A 17,797-nucleotide genomic window follows, 5' to 3' on the forward strand; every position below is an offset into this window, starting at 1 on the left:
TATTTTCTCTTAAGGTAATAAAATAATATAAAAGAATGCATGAATATTATCTTAAATGATTGTAAAGTTATTATATCGAGTCGGGGAGAACTGTACTTAGACTTTGATATGTGCAGCTGAAACTTCTTTGCAACTAAGCTATGCTGTATGTGCTAAGGAAGACTGGGAGGGAAACCATAGGGAAGCTATGATCACGCCACGCTAAGCTTCTGCCGTGTAGAATATGAAATCTTTAATTGCCAGGAAAAATTATCTCTGTAAATTCAGGATGTGCTGCGAAAAAAAACCAAACCAAAAAGCAATAAATAAACCAGAACAAACAGTTTTCCATCACGATACCTGGCTGGCCACGGCATATAAGTGATCAGCACCGACCGATCGTTGCTGCTCTCATGGATAGTTTGAATCGCTGTTATTTCTTCTAACATTCAAAATGCTAAGTTACTTTGTCCTGAATCCCACTGATAAAAATGGAATTTGTAAACGAATGCAGAAGTTTGCTTTGGTGAATTTCCAGCTGTCCTGGTAGGGGGGGAAAAAGGAAAGAAAAAAAAAAAAACAAAACAAAACCAACAACCCTCAGGCTGAATGAAATCCCCATGGACAAAATAATACAAAAAGTCTGGAGTGCAATTTGATACCAGCCGAGCTCCAGAGTCAGCTCCCCTAAAGTTAACACTAGTGACAAACTACTGCAAGCAGGAAAAAAAAACTCCCTCTATATGGTGCTCATTATTGCCAGGAAGGCTTTCAATAGCCATACTAGAAAAAGAATTAGCCTCAATACGCAGCCATTATCGTTATAACCTGTCACTTTTGTAAAATGCATGTGATATTTCAGACAGCCTCAGAGCTGCACAGTTTATTTCTGAAAAATACTCATATTATTATTAGCTTTTTCATTGCTCCTTCTATAATCAATAGAAGTCCTCCGGGGGAGAGATGGCTGCATAGCATTCGCATGACTCTGTCTTAAAAGCCTACAAAGCAAGACCTAGCACTGGCATTTCCTTTAGCCTCCCAGCAAAACTTAGAGGTTTTGACTTAGAGAATTCTTTTTTTAATGTATAAGGACACTTACAGGTTATTCCTCCTCTCTTCCTCTAGTTCGCGGAAGATTATCTTTGGGATTAAATTAGTAGTAGTATTGTAGAATGTATGAGTAGATGGAATTTTTAATCTTACTCTCCTTTAAAATGGAGCTAGAACACACAGTTAAATGCAGTTATTAACAGAAAAGGAATGGAATGAGAATCAAATTTGCATTAACATTTCTCTTTAACTGTGATTGCTGACGTAGGCATAGCAAATCTGCAAATTTTTATGCCTCAGATTTTTTTTTCTTAAGGAGTAGAAAAGTGTTTTCAGATCTTGTTCAGAAACTTGCTCAGTTCTGATTTCAAAGGGAAGATGACTGTTTGCAAATATTTTTTTTCTCTAACCAGTGCTTACCTGCATAGCTACTTTTATAATTCTGATCTTGAAATTAAGAAAGGAAGTGTTGTTATCCAGGCTGTAAGAAGTTTTCAGTGAAAATACTGTTGAAAATAGCTTGGGTTAGCTTCTGCTAAATAAGCAGAGACAATGAAAACACATGGAACCGGTGTTTCTCTTATCTCTAGTCCACTATTTGCATTAATCTTTATTTTAAATGACCTTTCTGGATTTAGGAAGCGATTCCCCTCCCATATAGCCATGACTCTTCAAAGTTGCATTTTTAGACTGTAAGGCTGATATCTAGGAGGCCCCCTTGGCATGGGGCTTGGAAATGAGGCAGCGGGGGGGGCAGGGGGGGTTGGTGGGGGGGAAATGCAGCATGCAAAGCAACAGATAGGGAAAGAAAGCCTGTATTGTTAGGAATGAATAAGGAAGTATATCTGCTTCAGCTCTGTAATCAAAACATTTTCAAAGTGAATTAAGTGATTCTCCGGTCCTTAAAATAGAGCTGGTTTAGTTGAAACAAGTTCTAATTGATCATAACCATACAGAAGATTCCCATGGTTATAAAACAAGAGGTTTTAAACATACATGTCAGCAAACAAGATAGCTAAGTAAATATGTTTCAAGGAAAAATAACCAACAACGAAACTCCACACACACAGCCACAACACAAAGAAATAAATATTACTTTTGCAATGATCCAATGCATACTAAATCATGGTGAGAGACTTCTGTGAAACCAGGACAATCTCCATGCTTAAACCTGCTGTATGAAGTTAATTGAGTAGTTCATATTAGCATAGACTGCACGAAAACAGGAAAGGCAAATTGATGTCACTATGAGTATTTAAAATAGCTGAGTGCTTCGATAGAGTGGATTTTCTTTTAACTTTAGGAAGCATAGTTTTTAGGACACCCAACAAAATTACATGAGAATAAGAAAGAAAAAAAAACATTTCTAACCTTTTCTGTATAATCTTTTAATATTTAAATCAAAAAGCAAAGAAGGGTGGGGAAAAGTCATTTCATTTTACAGAAATAAGTATAGATCAAAGGAGGATCCACATGAGAAAAAAAACCACTAGTTACTTTTTTTTAAAAAGGCAAACATCTAATTTGACTTTTTTTCTGTTTTGTCATTAACTTGCATGTTATCTTCTATATTACTATTTCCAGTGTGATCTAACACATCTGTGCTTTCAGAAGACTAAAAGACACTGCTACCCTCTCCACGCTCCTTGTCCTCCTTCCTCTACTATCACCGTGCATCCACAGACATTTCTGCAGACCACCCAAGTACCATTGCTATATGGGAAATATTAATATCCAAAACAACAAAGTGCTTGCATAAAATTTCCAAACTTCTAAATAGAAGGTTGAATTATTATTTTAATCAAAATCTGTTAAGCAGATTGGAAAAATAAACCCCCCCCTAAATCTTAGTGTGCTTTTTTCTTTTTGAATGATATATTTTAATCAAGAATGTAATTTTACTTTTACTTGCAAAGACTTTGTTTCTTAGACTGTAATTAAGAAAAGAAAAACAAAAAACCCAAAAACTAAATGAAATATTAAGGGTCAGGTTGAAAGCCACAAAAAAAAGAAGACAGGAAATGCCACAGTTAAGAATGAAATTTTCCTGAATGCTACTGTACCTCAGTACTGCATTTTACGCTGCACTGCAAAAGAGCATCTAAAAATAACAACCTGCTCTTAAACAAAAGAAGTCCTGATCATAGCTGGAGAGAAGACAATTCTGAACTCTATTTCCAAGCTACCAATATTTAAAGTCAGATCCTTAATACCGGTTTCTGTAAATATATTATTGGCAATCCCAAGATTTTTTTCTTTTGTTGCTATGAGTACTCTGAAACATTCTCAAGCCCTTTACTGACTCAATGAGTCAGCCAGATGCAGCATCCAAAACTGTTAAGCTCTTTCAGCAGATAAACTGCAATGTCACAGAATATCAGTTTTTAAATAAGAATCAAATGAAGATTAGTAGTAGCCAAAATAAATTTGTCTCAGTTCAAGATTTAAAGCTCTTTGTTGATACTTTGACGAGTTCTCCTTGTATACAGTTACTAGAAAGACCGCACGATCTTTCCACTCACAACTTTTACTCCCAAAATAATTTCCCTGACAGTTGTTAATAGAAAACCTACTAATTAAAATGCATGCTTTTGTTGTTCCAACCCTTCTAGACCACATAGGTTGCCAATAGATTTTACTGTACAAGTCTTTGCTATTTCAAAGATACAGAACATCGGAACTGAGAACTGATTTTCTCACAGATTAAAGATCTTTGTTTTGACAACAACTAAATGTAGACACTAAATTTGGTGACATTTATAAGACGAGCAGTGCTTTATACTTGTTTTTAAAGTATCTCTGATTTGCCCCTTTTGCTTCTCTCTAAAATGATCAAGCAAGTAGGAAGACATGCCAACATAAAAGCATGCACTTCAAATTCTCCTTAAAGCTACAAAAATTGAAGTGAGCTTATTATAAAGCCAAAGTAAGGCTATTTAACGTCTCACAGTTCATTTTTATTTTCATGTCTGAATTAGCTAGTCATCTTCTGTGCTTCATTCATCCCTGTAAGACAGCTTATTCCATCTTGTTAGCTACAAGGAAAATTTTTCCTCGTGGAACTGGTAATTTGTACACTTCAGCTGCATGGTTGCTGAAATGTACCTTTTCATTTACATAAAAATAACAATCGTTGCTAGAACGCTTGACTAATTACATACTGATTTATTAGTAGTCCAATTCAAAATCCCAGCACTATCCCCACTCTTGAGCCTTTTGGTAAATGAATCCCTTTTATAGCCAGTTTTCAGGCTGGAATGTGTTTTGCTGCTATTCTGTATTGGTTACGGATGAGAAGGGTTTGAATGCACAACTTTGTTGCTTACCTATGGAGGCACTAGCGAGCAACAGTGATTTAAGAACACCATTATAGAACGGAATCATTTTATCTGCATGGAAGAGCATTACAACTATTTTTTCCCCCTTTTAAGCATCCAACATGTTTCATTCTTTCTGAAACAGCAGCTCAGTGATGTTGCAAATGTCACTGCTAAATTGAAATACAGCCACCGTGTGTTATTTTATATACAGGGAAGTTTAGCAAAGCAGCACATCTTGTGAGGCGAAATGATGTTATTTACAAGCTTTTGATCTATAGCATAGTCTATGTTTAACTGAAAGGTTACTGAAGCTCAACAAAGTGATTTTGTTCCCAGAGAAAGTACCGATTTTGAGAGAAAGCTGAATTTCAATAATGTGCAAAGCAAAACACTAAAGAAATATCACTGAAAGTGCATAGTTTTAAAACACATCATCAAGTAAGATATAAAATGGACCCAGTTCTCTTTCCAGCATGTTCCCCTTAGCTGGGTTAATGTGCACATGGTTTCCTGCATTTATACAGAAAGATTTTTATTTCTAACATGCAAGATTATTGTACTTATCTGCTCCTAGAAAATATGTACTATATAAACATGTCCTTTATCTTGAACTCCAGTTATTTCTGTGCTTCCAAGAAGAGTAGAAACATCTGGTTAGACTACCATGTGTGAGTACAGTATGCAGGCAAAATCCTGTATGAATTGCATATAAAATAAACCATGGCTTCAATCCTTTTTGCTTTCCCAAATGCTCGGTGTGACCAGTCTGTCGAAATTGCATCTCTGATACGTGTCAGCACAATGATAACTGATGTAACTAAATGCTTCTTTTCCAAATAAAACCAAGTTCTGTTCTTGTTCTACACCTCCCAATGATTTAAAGTTTAATTCTGTTATGTGTGTTCCCCTCTCAAAGCCCCCCCAAACTGGAATGGTACAAACTGTTGCATACCAGCGGTGACGGCTCCAAGGGACTGGCTGGACGGAGTTGTCATGTGTCTGCCTGTCTACACTTGCTGTGCAGAACATCCTCTCACCTGTACAGCAGGCACAGACAGGCAGTCGCATGACAACCCAGCCTGAGGGACAGCCACCAGTGGGAAACCGCTCTGACACACCAGAGCATCTTCGCCAACAGCTCCAACCAAGAGTCACTCTGGATCTCAGACAGCCGGTCAGTAACCAAGCCGCGTACTGCAACCCACCTAGAGTCAAACCAACACCGCCTATAAAAGACAATAAAACCCACTGCTGAAATTTTTACTGTGCTTCCTATAGTACTCTTTTCCTAGTTGTTCTCATTAACTCACTAACGCCAGTTTTATTTGTACGTAGCTTTGCAACACCATTGTGCATTTCATCCTCCCCTGGACTTCTCAGGCATAAGTCAAGCAACTCATGTTATTGGGTTGTTGTTGGTATAAAATTCACCAGCATTCCTGCTGGCCACAGAAACCCAGAGCAGCTGGTTGTGTGCCCAGTTAATTCTATAATCAGACACAACATTAGATCTTAGAGTAACGTCTCACCTCTCCATTCTCCCACCTCCTCACTTATTTTCCTATCTCCTTCCTAAACCCCAGAAATTTATCTTATTAATACTTGAGAATAAAGTGTGACATTATAATGCAAACTGCACCTATCACTAGGTGCTGACAACACCTTCCTTGCCTAATGACACAGAACAGAAATATTTCATTTGGAAGTAACACTAAAGAGAATTTTCCCAATAAACATACACTTCAATTTTCCAGAAGTTCTTCTCCTAGAACCCAGCTTGGCATCCCTTGCACACCAATAATGCCAGTGAAGTCTCTGCATGCTTTAGAAAGCATTATAATTTTTTATAAACCACATTCTCTGACCATGCCCCATAGTAAAAATGCTACAGCACATTACAAATGGCATCGTTTTGTTTACAATAAAGAGCTTTTGAATTCACACGCTAGCATAGCATCCCACATCCTCAAAGCTCATTTGATCCTACTGCGAACTTCAAAACTGGACGTTGACTCTCAAATGAAGCTCAGCACAAAAGCTGACAGCTTTTTGTGCTACTTACCAAAGAGGTTAACAACCAAGAGCTAAAATGCTCAGATTTAATATCTGGTTTTGCTAAGCATGCCTTACACTAGTTAGCATTACATGGAATGCTCTACAAAAGAGAGACTCTTATTTGTGAGGCCAATGCATGTGCTGATTGTGTACAAGAGCCTCAAAGTGGTGCACAGTATTTTCTTTGCTTGATTTTAAGCAAGTGGAAAAGGACAAAGGCATATATTGGTCACACAACAAACTTATGAACACAAGCAACTGAATGCATGCTCAACAGTTAATTTAGATTAGCATTTATGCCACTAATAGTAAACAATGCTTTACCCACCATCAACTTGGTATTTCCATAATTACCAGTCTTATACAGCATTCTTAGTTACTGATCCCCATCTCAGCACAAAATAATGTTGTATCTTTAAGCAGCAATAACAACAACAATAAAAAAAAAAAGAAACAAATAATTTCTTTTGTGACCCTGGTAACACCCAATAAATTCTGAAATCTTTTGCCAAAGTAACCTGCTTCAAAACACTCCACTGTGGACCCTTCACCTATAAAAGCTGCAGCTCACAAATAAGGGAAATCATTTACACTCTTCTAATGACACTAGCATCCAACCACTTGCGTTTAGAGAGAGATTTTCATCTCAGAGTAAATTCCAGACTATGGGAAATGGGCTCGACTCACACTAGAGGGGGTACACAGCCTGCACAGTCCTAACGTTCCTAGGTAGCACTCTGGCTTTGTAAAGTACATTGCCAGAGCTCACCGGTACACAAAGGTTCTACGACCTTTGTTGTGCAGGGGGAGAGAACTCATGCCTGTGGCAGGAGATCAGAGGTGAGACGCGATTTTCCGCAGCTTCCCCAGCGGCCGTGGAGAGGCTCTTGCTACTGTGCGGAGAACGCACAAGTGACCAGCGCCAGTGGGAGGCACAGGGATCTGAACTCCCTGCGACCTCACGGCGTGCACAGCCGTGCTGAGCCCAGACACATAAACATGAGTATCACTTCACACATCACTGAGGACTACATATCTTAGTAGAGTGGAAATACAACCGAATGCAGCTATTTCAGTAATCATCTGAGATCCGGATGTGACAACTACCAAAGCAAGCTGAAAGTGAGGGGAACATTTTAAGGAGACAAAGTGTAATTAGAAAGACTGGAATTCAGCCAGGAGATTATTTGCTTCTCTGCTTTCAGAAGCCAGTAGTTCTGTTTCTTATACAAGTCACTGGTCTTTTGATTAACCTGATGGTCAAGCCGTGGCTTTTACCATCTTCAGAACAGAGTTTACCAATATTTCAAGTTCTACTGCAAAAGACACAGTTAAAAAAAAAAAACAACAACAACTAAACCAAACCCAAACAAACAAACAACAAAATCCAACTCCCAAAAAAGTACGACCTAACTTGGTGAACTCTTCCCCAGAACAGAATAGTCAAATTATACAGCAAATTGGTACTTCAGGAAGAATTTCTTACACCAGCAAAGCATGGAACACTATGTTGTTATCTTCTCTTACCACTCCAAGAAACTCCTGAGTGCTCTCCCATATTGACCTGAATGAGCTACTGGTATTTTCTTGACTCTCAAAACACAACCATTTGGAAATTAAGAGACATTATAAAACATGCATATGGAAATCAGCCAGTGGCCAAATCCCTCCACACACTGTCCTGAGATTCCCTGGTGACACTCTCTAGTACACTATCAAAACAGTTTAAAGCTGCACGGCAGAAGACATCCCATAATTTTTTTTCAGGGATTTTAATATTACACACTGAAAGGTCAGATTCAAAAAAGCAACACCAAAACTACCTCACAAACTGTCACAGCACATCTTAGACGCACCTGCAAGTGCCTGAGATCGAGCATAGCAAGGTGTGTTCATCTCACCGCTTCTTTTCATTACAGTTGCTGGTACTTAAGCTAAGAGAACAGCTTCTAGTAGCTTCAAGGTAGATAATAAAAAAGGACAGCTTCGAATTTTCAAATTCATAAGGGCATCTTTGCACTTCTTAATTCACTTTGATGTCATTGCAGTTAAATATCTCAATTTATGTTTCAGCCATCTGAAAATAAAACTTACTGTCTTGACATTTAGCATCTGACTCCTCCCCTCTGGTTGACACACGTTTTCCTGTCACAGTAAAGATATCTGAATCCCTTTAAACTTTAATTAAAGGGTCAAGGGGCAACCTCTTCAAGGTTAACCTATTTTATCCCTCAATGTTAAAGTAAAAAATGGCTACTAACACAGGAAAAAATACGACTGAGCAGCAGATTTTCCACCATTAGGGGCACTACTGAAGTAACTCCCTGAGCTAAGTACCTCATTCTGGATTCACAGGACTCAGCAAGGCTCTGGCTCATGTGCATGCACCACAGAACCTCTGCCCACTGGTTCGACTGCAGTAAAACACCGAGTTGGTTTGAACAGAATATGAGTAGTTTGCAGAGTCCCCCATCAACCAGCTGCCTGTTTTGTTGGGGTAAGCCAGTGTTTTATTAGTTAAGACTGAAAGACTGAGTGATGCTTTAGAGGTCATTTATAACACTGCCTTTACCTCTGCTTCTTCCATCAAATGAATTGGTTCACCCTAAAAATCAGCAAAAATTTGCTCAAAAAAAAATTAACTGGGAAATAGCCCCCCAAAAAAAAAACAAAAGAAAACTCCAGTTTGTAGGGTTGTTTTTTTGTTGTTTTTTTTTAATGTAGCCCAAGTTTTCTATGCAAATAAACACAAACCTTAAAAAAACCACAAAGGCTTTATGGTAAAGCTGGTAGTACACTTAATAATCCCATTTTAAAGTTTGTTACCAAGAAGACTGCTGGACTGTTGGATCAAGCATGGTTACCAACATTGTGGGGAAAAAAAAAACAAACACAAACAAACAGAACAAAAAGCTACCTAAAAATATGTTCAATAAAATGAGCAACCTGGATGTCCTGTTTATCACAGAAATACTTTCTCCAGTTCTCTTATTACTCACCTCAGATTTACTGATGTGCAAGTGGCATTTCTTACCAGGGTGTTTTATCAGATTTGAAAATCCATACCTACAGAATCTGCAGACAGGCTTTTCATCTTCTCGGAGCACAAGGGCATGAAATCAATTGCTGTAGTTACTTTTAGAAACAACTTTACCTGGACAAGTCATGATCAACTTATGGTACATGTGCAAGAGCAGCTCATAGAGCCATAGAACAATATCCACAACATTCCAAACAGTTCCTTCCTTTTTTTTTATAAATACCAGTATGTGAAAATCACAGGAAGAGCGGGGAAAAAAATAAAACAAACAAGTGAACAACAATATCTTCACACAAATATTTTCTATTTATGTTACCAACACCTCGACAGGTGTTTTAGAGCAATCATCCTAAATCAAACCCAGACAATTTAAAGAACACAGGTAATACCTTTAAACATTCTTTCAGCTCAAGTCTCTGCATGCTGATTTTGTATTTTAAGGTGAAATCATAGGACTGAATAAATACTGGAGGTTTTTTCCCATGGTAAAACAAAGTTCTTCAATCCTTACCTCATCATCTTTATACCAGGACAAGCTTTCTGCAGTTAGAACGAACCAGTACTCCTTGGATCCTCCTTTCATGATGCCAATATTGTTGATGGTCAGCCAGCCTTTCCGGATGACCTGTGCAGAGGTTCAGTCAGGCACAAGTTTAGTTCATTACTCTCTTGAGATGATTCTGATGCTGCATTCATTCTTTTAAATAAAGACTTGCTAAATAAAACAGAGAAATATAAGAGAGCTGTTTTCCTCTTATAAGGAAAAAAAATCAACAGCTAGGGCACCAATAAAAATGAAGGGGAACACAGGTAAAGCAGGACTTTACAAAATAGATACAAGCAAAAGATGAAAGAACAGAGGAGAACAGCACACCTATAAATACTGAAGGGCCAGGAGACTACACCATGTAAAGAGAAAGGGGGACAAAAGAAAACTGAAATGAATGACAACTCCAGACATGAAGAAGAGCAGTTTATGGATCATAAAGAAATTCTCACTTTTCCTTCCTATCATGCTCTGGACAACAGAACTTTCCCCATCACATCAATGCAGGGAACCCTCAGCCATTGTGTTTCTCCCTACAGCAACACTCTTTACTTGCCTAAGAAGGACTGAGATGGAAGAAGTGCTCAGAGAACCCCTTCAGAACTCTCTCAGCAACTCACACAAACATGGACTTGTGTGATCAGCCATGAGATTCCTCTTTCTTTTTGAGAAACATGCAAGACTGTGACATTCCTCTCATAGGGCTTTTCAAGACTGGTAACTTCAGCATCAGTAGCCATCCAGTGAAAAACATTTCCCTGTATCTAACAAGTTTCAGAACTGAAATTCACTCCCATTCAGCATGCAAATTCATGTGAGCATCATGGAAAAAAAAAACAAAACAAAACACTTTGATACTGCACAGAGGAAATAACTAGGTTATATTTTTAACCGAACCAAAGAAAGAGATGAGAAGTTTCTCCTGAAAAGTTGGTTAAAGCATTGGCAATGCACACAATCCAAGAGTCCCAATTTCATTTCAAAATCACATTTCCCCACTCGCTACTGATTAAGGCCAGAAGGATAAGAAAACCCCTAATGGTCCAAAAACAGTCTCTGGGGTTTCAGCCTGAAAGAAAATAACTAAGAAAGCACTGATTTGGTTCTGAAGACTCAGTAAGCTATGAGAGAACCAGACATGACTCCTGTGGAGAGACTCAAGGGTATAGCACAAGCAGAATGAGGGAACAGCCTGTAACACAAAGGTTTCTGCAGAAATGTGCCTTTACTTTTTCGATTCATGTTCATTAGGAGAAAAGGAAAGCAAAGAGAAGTGGAGAGGAGGCATTACTGAGTACAGATAGACATGGAATGCTTGTTCAAGTGCAAGCTGACATGATCCTCATTACTCATCAAATCCTCATTTTATTTTACGATGTTTATTGAAGGAAACAAGCGACATGCATATACAGCCAATGTACTGCCCTTCAGGCAGCTGCCACAGAATAAGCTGTGGAACCAAGCTGATTTTGGCTTTTTCTGCTCTGAACTGCACAAATGTGTATGGAAGGAATTTTAGGAAAAGTTCAGAAAATTAAAGTTCCTCAAGCATTCAAATTTAGCTTTGCAACAAAGTGAGCTACCTTTGAACAGCAGACTAAATGCTTTGCAGCAAATGCACCAGGGTGGTTATTCCCATGCTATGAAGAAATTGAAAATAGGGGCTGTGAGAAGATGCTGTTGAACCATGCTGTCTGCAACTGAAAATGCTGTGTTGCTCCCTCTAAAGCATTTATCCACACTCTGGAAGCACAGGCAGCCAGGCCAGCACATTACTGAAAACTAGTTTGCATGCACATCTTAAAGAGAAGAAAAGATTTGAAGACAGATGTCATAGTGTGGTTAAAGAGGTGGTTTCTAGAAGCAAATCAGTAGGAAACACTCTACTAGCATGTTCAAGAACCTTACAGATGAGCACTTAAAAGGGAAGAGAAGCAGCACTACCTGCTTGTTCTCGTCAGCACTTTCCCTCATCATCACCACAGACTTTATAGGTTGTTAATGCAGGTCAAATTCTCTCAATCTGACATAAATGCATTTCTGGTAGAGGTCTCACAACAGACCAAGTGAAGAGTTTAAAATCTAAACTACACAAGTAATTTTAAATGTAATAAAGCTTTTAATCCTATTAATATAGCTCTGAAAGGCTGTCTTGTCCCAGTTCAACACATCTCCCCATAGATGCATAACCATCACTGGGTATGGATGGGAACAAGCTGATTTGCTAATACAAACATGGGTCACTGTCTTGCAAAGAAAGGAATTTGCCAGTTGTTCCCTCAAAAATCCTATGTGCTGAGGATTAGATCCAGCTGTCACTCCCACAGAACACAGCAGGACAAACAGGGCATCAAGTTCTAGCAGTATCTTGGTGGTTTTCACATGCAAATGTCTAGACCTGTTTATCTATCCTCCTCTGGGAAAACAAGGTACCATGTTCACTAAAATATCCTGGACACTACGACAAATCATAGCTACCCAAAATTCTTGGAAGCAGTTCCAGGAGACATCAAGAGAAAGAAGATGATCCTAGTGTGTGCTAAACCTCATATTCTTTTCATTGGATTGTTCCTGTTTTCCCACACAAAAAGTTACACTTCAAAACTACTCGGTACCAGTGTTGGGACCAGGGGAGACAAAGATATTGGATCAAGGTTTAGGTGCAAAACAAGGTGAAATTAAGCAACATGATTTTATTTTCCAGAGAAATTGAATTACATCTCAGACTCCAGCCAATTTCTCAGAAATCAGCTTAAGCTATAATTTAGAAATAAGTGTCCTTCCATAGACAATAAGCAGTGAAGGTTTTTCAAAGAGATCTGGAAGTAAAAAACCTCCAATGGGGAGAGGGTTTTGGTTTTTTTTTTAATCTATTGTATTAGCTATGTTGTGCAATACTTTAGCTTGGAAAATGAAAGTAGTGTGTTTTAAGAGACTCATTCCACTATTTTCTATCACATTTCTAAATGTCCCTCGGTGCAAACTAGATAGTAGTGACACGAGTTATGAACTTCAGGAAGGTGGAAAACATGGGCATTGCCAGAAGCTAGTGAAGACAATATTCCGACCGGTAGTCAGACTCCATGCACAGGATGACACAGTTCCTTCCTTCAGGGTCCTGATACCTAATCTGAGTGTCTGAAAAACGAAACTTAGAGGTTATGAATGCACATGGAACAAGCGAAAAGGAAGCAATTTTCTGATAGTTCAGCTGCACAACCCCCGAATCATATCTGTTGTTCTTATTCTCTACTGTTTCATGGATAAACAGGAAAGCAGGATTTGACACAGTAAATCCATTTTATGCATTGCTACATGATTTACTCCGTTAAATCATGTAAGGTCTTGGTAAAAGATGTACATTAGAGAATCAGAAGGTGTTGCATTTCTTTAAAAGAAGTAGCTGAAAGATGATTTCTAGGTAGGTGAGATGTAAGTGAAATTGACTGGGAAGACTGAAGGACAAGTGTGAACACCATGAGTCTGGCTACTTCCACAACAACACAAGCAACAGCATTTGTTGAGTTTACAGAGCTCAGCTTGTGTCACACAATTCTACTGAAAAAACTCTGAACACAACACAACTCCCAGCACTACACTGTCTTCTAATCACTAAGAACCAAATACTAAGCAGATTGAGAGAATAAAAACTGCAAAATCTACTTTGTGAGGCATCCTTATGACCCCTTCCAGTTCAAATATGAAGACCTTGCACTACAGAGGCTAGTAAGGAACAAGAGATTAATGCAGAAACCTCATACAGTGTTTCGGTTGGATGTGACAATGTCAGAGTGTGCTAGTTTGAGCCTAGCTAGAATGTTTTGGTGAGAAGAACTAGATTATAGGATGTGGAAGGAAAACAGGGCTGATGTCTACCTCACTCATAGACTTGCTGAGATGTATAAAAACAAAAATCCAAAGACAGATAGGGGAATCTCACTTCTCCTCTTGGGGAGCTCCAAGATGCATCTCTCTCTCTAACCTCACCCTCCCTAACCTCACCCTCCATCTCTCTGATTAATCCACTTCGCTTCCTAACCCCCTGGTGGAAACTTCATTCTTCCTTGGGACTGGGGTAAGGTTGAGAGGGGTAGGGGGAAGGTGAAGGGGTGGTTGGGAGCCCCTGTTGGGGACTCAGGTTTCTGGGAGGGCTGTTGTGTTTCTGTATTACCTTTTACCTTGTATATTTCTGTCTATAACTGTAAATATCTGCTTGTATATTGTGCTAAGCTGTAAATAGAAGCTTCATTCAATTTCCAGAGCCAGCTGAGTCTAGTCTGGGTGACTTCCAAAGTGGGGGGGGGGGGGGGGGGCAGGGAACACCCAAACCATCATGCAGAGCAGAAACAGATCAGATCTGTTTGGTACTGACCACAAGCAAGACCTTGTGACATTGTTTCCCCAATGCACAATAAATCACTGCATAATATAGCACACAACTTAAAAACACTGATAGTAGCTTAAGTTCTGAATATGTCTACTTTAAAGAAAAAAAAATTAGTTTTTACTGGAGCAAACCACTTAATAGTGAAAACCTGAAACATGCTTTCAAATGAAGTTAAACGAAGATGATTAAGTCATGAAGGAATCTTAACCTAAAAAGTAAGTATGATTAAAGGCCATTTAGAGCAAAATACTTCTCTCATCTGGATAAGGTGAGAATTCCACAGCTGCATGTCTCATTCAAGGATATTTCACAATTTAGCATCATGTGGTTGTCCATGGGCACCACCTCTTTTACAAAAATTCTTAGTAGAAGAGCCTTGTCAGGATGTTTTCATAACCATCTCACTGACCACAGCATAAATTTCCATTACCATGATTTAAAAATATCCTCTAAACATCTTTTCTTCTTGGCTCATGCAAGGTAACAGGATCTAAGTGTATTTGAAGAAAAGAAGCAGCAAAGTATTAGGACAGGTTACAAAAGTTTGGTCTCTTCATCCTGAAGAAGAGAAGGTTTCAAGGAGACCTTATAGTAGTTTTCCAGTATCTGAAGGGGGCCTACAGGAAGGCTGGGGAAGGACTATTTACAAGGTCTTGTAATGACAGGATGAGGGGTAGTGGGTTTAAAGTGGCGGAGGGGAGACTAAAACTGATTCTTAGGAAAGGGTTCTTTACAGTGGGGGTGGTGAGACATTGGCACAGGTTGCCTAGGAAGGTTGTGGCTGCTCTTTCCCTGGAGGTGTTCAAGGCCAAGCTGGACGAGGTGTCCCTGCCTATGGCGGGGGATTGGAAGTGGATGATCTTTGAGGTCATCCTTTCCAACCTAAACCATTCTATGATTCTAAGTATGCTATGGAGCAAGATTAAAAGGGAAAAGAAGGGGTTACTAGGGGAAAAGTTATTTATTGGCACTTTGGTTCGGGCCAGCTGACGGGGTCTGAATGCTACTTGTGTCCAGGCAAGTGAATCAGATTGCTGGTGTCACAATGTAAAAGAGGCAGGTTAAACAACGCCTTGGAACCCAAACCTCCAAAGCCCTTGGACAGCAACTTGAAACTCTCAGTTCAGATTAAGGCCTTTCTCCAGCTACAGGAGCTACCCAAAGCATATGAAATGGTATTGCTACAGAAGCAAAACACAAAACACAATTTCAGATAAATTACATATAATCTATAAATTGAGTGGTTTGCATTCTGGCACACAGAATATCAGCTGGGCATATGGAGCAACGACACCATCTTCAAAGGCTTATCATGAATGGGAGCTTTTAACACTATAGTTTAGTCACTAAACCAAATCTCGGCACACAAAATACATGGTTAAGGATGGGTCAGATTTCAGGAACCAGATTTTGCTAGTGTGCTGTGTAAAACTAAGCATTACACTGATCATTGCAAGCGAATTAGAAGACAGACTAACCTGTGGCTTAAAAAGAAACTTTGTGGAGTCAGGTCAAAACCTCAGGCGGTAGCAAAGGAAAGACAAACAAACAAAAAGAAAGGCCAAAGATTAAGCGTGAGAGAATAAATTAGAGGAGTGTGAAAGTGAGAGGGAAAAGGAGCAGAACATGTTAAGAAGGATCAGCACTTATACTTCTTCCAAAAATGCAGTATTGCTGCACTCAACTGTTTCTGTGGATCTCAGAATTATCTGCATCGTGTCAGATAAAGCAAGCTACAAAAATGACAAGCAATGAATTTTAAATGGGCATCCCACTATTAAGTGAAAACTTAATGATCTTGATCTTCCCAGGGATGGAATTCAGCTGCTGTTAGAATCAGTGCTGCCTAGTCCTTGTTTCTTTATTGAGCATAAGTTTAGCTTAAATTTGTTCAAAACGATAACTAAACATAATTTGATGATGTGCCAAAATGGAAAAATGTGTATGTTTTCATTACAGATACTACCTAAGAGTGCACAGAATGCAGGGATTTACTTCTCACACCTAACCATCACTGAACCAGAAGTAACTTGTTATAAAATTAACTGCTGTTTAGACAATTAATTCTAATTAGTAATATTAAAGGCATTCATGTATTTATTTACTCATGAAGTGGAAGGGTTAGAAAAGAGTCTGTCCAAGATACACTGATCTTCCTGGGCTATCAGAAGAATGCTGAAATGGCTTTGACCATTTGTAAGTTCATTAACACAACTCACTTTTTCTATCAGAAGTAATTCCTTTATAAAAGAAAGATCCTAAGAAGAGTACCTGCACCCACAACCAGCATCTTCATTTACTCAAGAGCTAATGTTTCCCTTTGATTACCAGAAACTTGTTTGCTCACCCTTCAAAAAGAGGTTTATTATGAACAGAGACACAGAAACCAGATAAAAACTGCTTTCCAGTTATATAATAAAATAAACCCCAATTAGCCATTTTGGTTTGAGAAACAATTATACAAATATTAAGTTCTCTACATTTTAAGTGACATTAGTTCATACTTGTAACAGCAGTTTAGTAGCAGTTAAGAGATGAACTGCAATTGTACCTTGTTGAGGGAGTATTACAGACAAGTTTAACGTTAAAGTTTAGTAGCAAGTATTCAACAAACCGATGAGTTAGAAACAAACTTTGCCCTCTGAGAAGCTAAATGAGAAAGCAACAATAAAGCTTACAGAACTTAGCTCGTACAATTTGCCTTGAAGGCGGTAGATTGGTTCCCTGCAATAGCAAATTGCAAAAATGAAGTTTTCATTTCAGAAACATTTTCTCATTCTTTTCAACTCCAAAACAATCAACTTACAAACAAATGGTTTATTGTCTTTAAAATAAAAGGTTTGGCAAAGTCCTTCACATTAAAATTAATCAAGTTGCAACATGAAACGTGAAACACCAAGCTTTGTCTCAACTTCTCTACAGAGGAAAAACAGTCACTTAATTAAAAGCCCATTCATTCCACTTGTGTATTTTTGAAGAGGCAGATAATTGGTTGGTTTTCCTTTTATGGGACACTCCAAAGTGATGCTGGTTGTTGTGTTTGACACATATTCCAGCACAGCTAGATAAGAAGGAAATCTCTCCTCGGTGGGGAGAGGCTACTCTTTGAAGTAATTTCTGTGTTTAGACTTTTTTTTTTTCATTTTAGTCCAAACTCTGTATTACACCAAAAATACCACTTGTGTTGGTCAGCCAGTGGGGGACCATCGCATCCAAGAAGTTCATGGATTATCTTAACTAATGTCTCAAAAATAAGTAGCCATTTCTTGGAAGGAGGAAGAAGTTGGATTCCTATCCCCAAAAAGATGACTAAGTTTAAAAAAAAATATGCTAGAACTCTCATCTACCACATCAGAATAAGAGACTTTCTGAAATGTCAGGTTTATCTGGGGGATAAGAAATTTCACGTAAACATG

General features: G+C 38.6%; 1 protein-coding gene across 4 annotated transcripts in view; it reads right to left on the reverse strand.

The window, feature by feature from the left end:
* DNM3 (dynamin 3) overlaps nucleotides 1-17,797 on the reverse strand; it is a 234,570-nt gene that overhangs the window by 152,626 nt on the left and 64,147 nt on the right. For 3 of the 4 annotated variants that reach the window (XM_064147247.1, XM_064147246.1, XM_064147249.1), the window contains exons 14-15: nucleotides 17,076-17,105; nucleotides 9,959-10,072 (exon numbers count right to left, since the gene is read on the reverse strand). In XM_064147247.1, coding sequence (XP_064003317.1) covers nucleotides 9,959-10,072; nucleotides 17,076-17,105 — 144 coding nt within the window. The remainder of the gene's footprint in view (nucleotides 1-9,958; nucleotides 10,073-17,075; nucleotides 17,106-17,797) is intronic. The other variant, XM_064147248.1, reaches the window with a different exon arrangement.

Source organism: Pogoniulus pusillus, chromosome 8 (genome assembly GCF_015220805.1).
Source record: "Pogoniulus pusillus isolate bPogPus1 chromosome 8, bPogPus1.pri, whole genome shotgun sequence".
NCBI classification, from domain to species: domain Eukaryota; kingdom Metazoa; phylum Chordata; class Aves; order Piciformes; family Lybiidae; genus Pogoniulus; species Pogoniulus pusillus.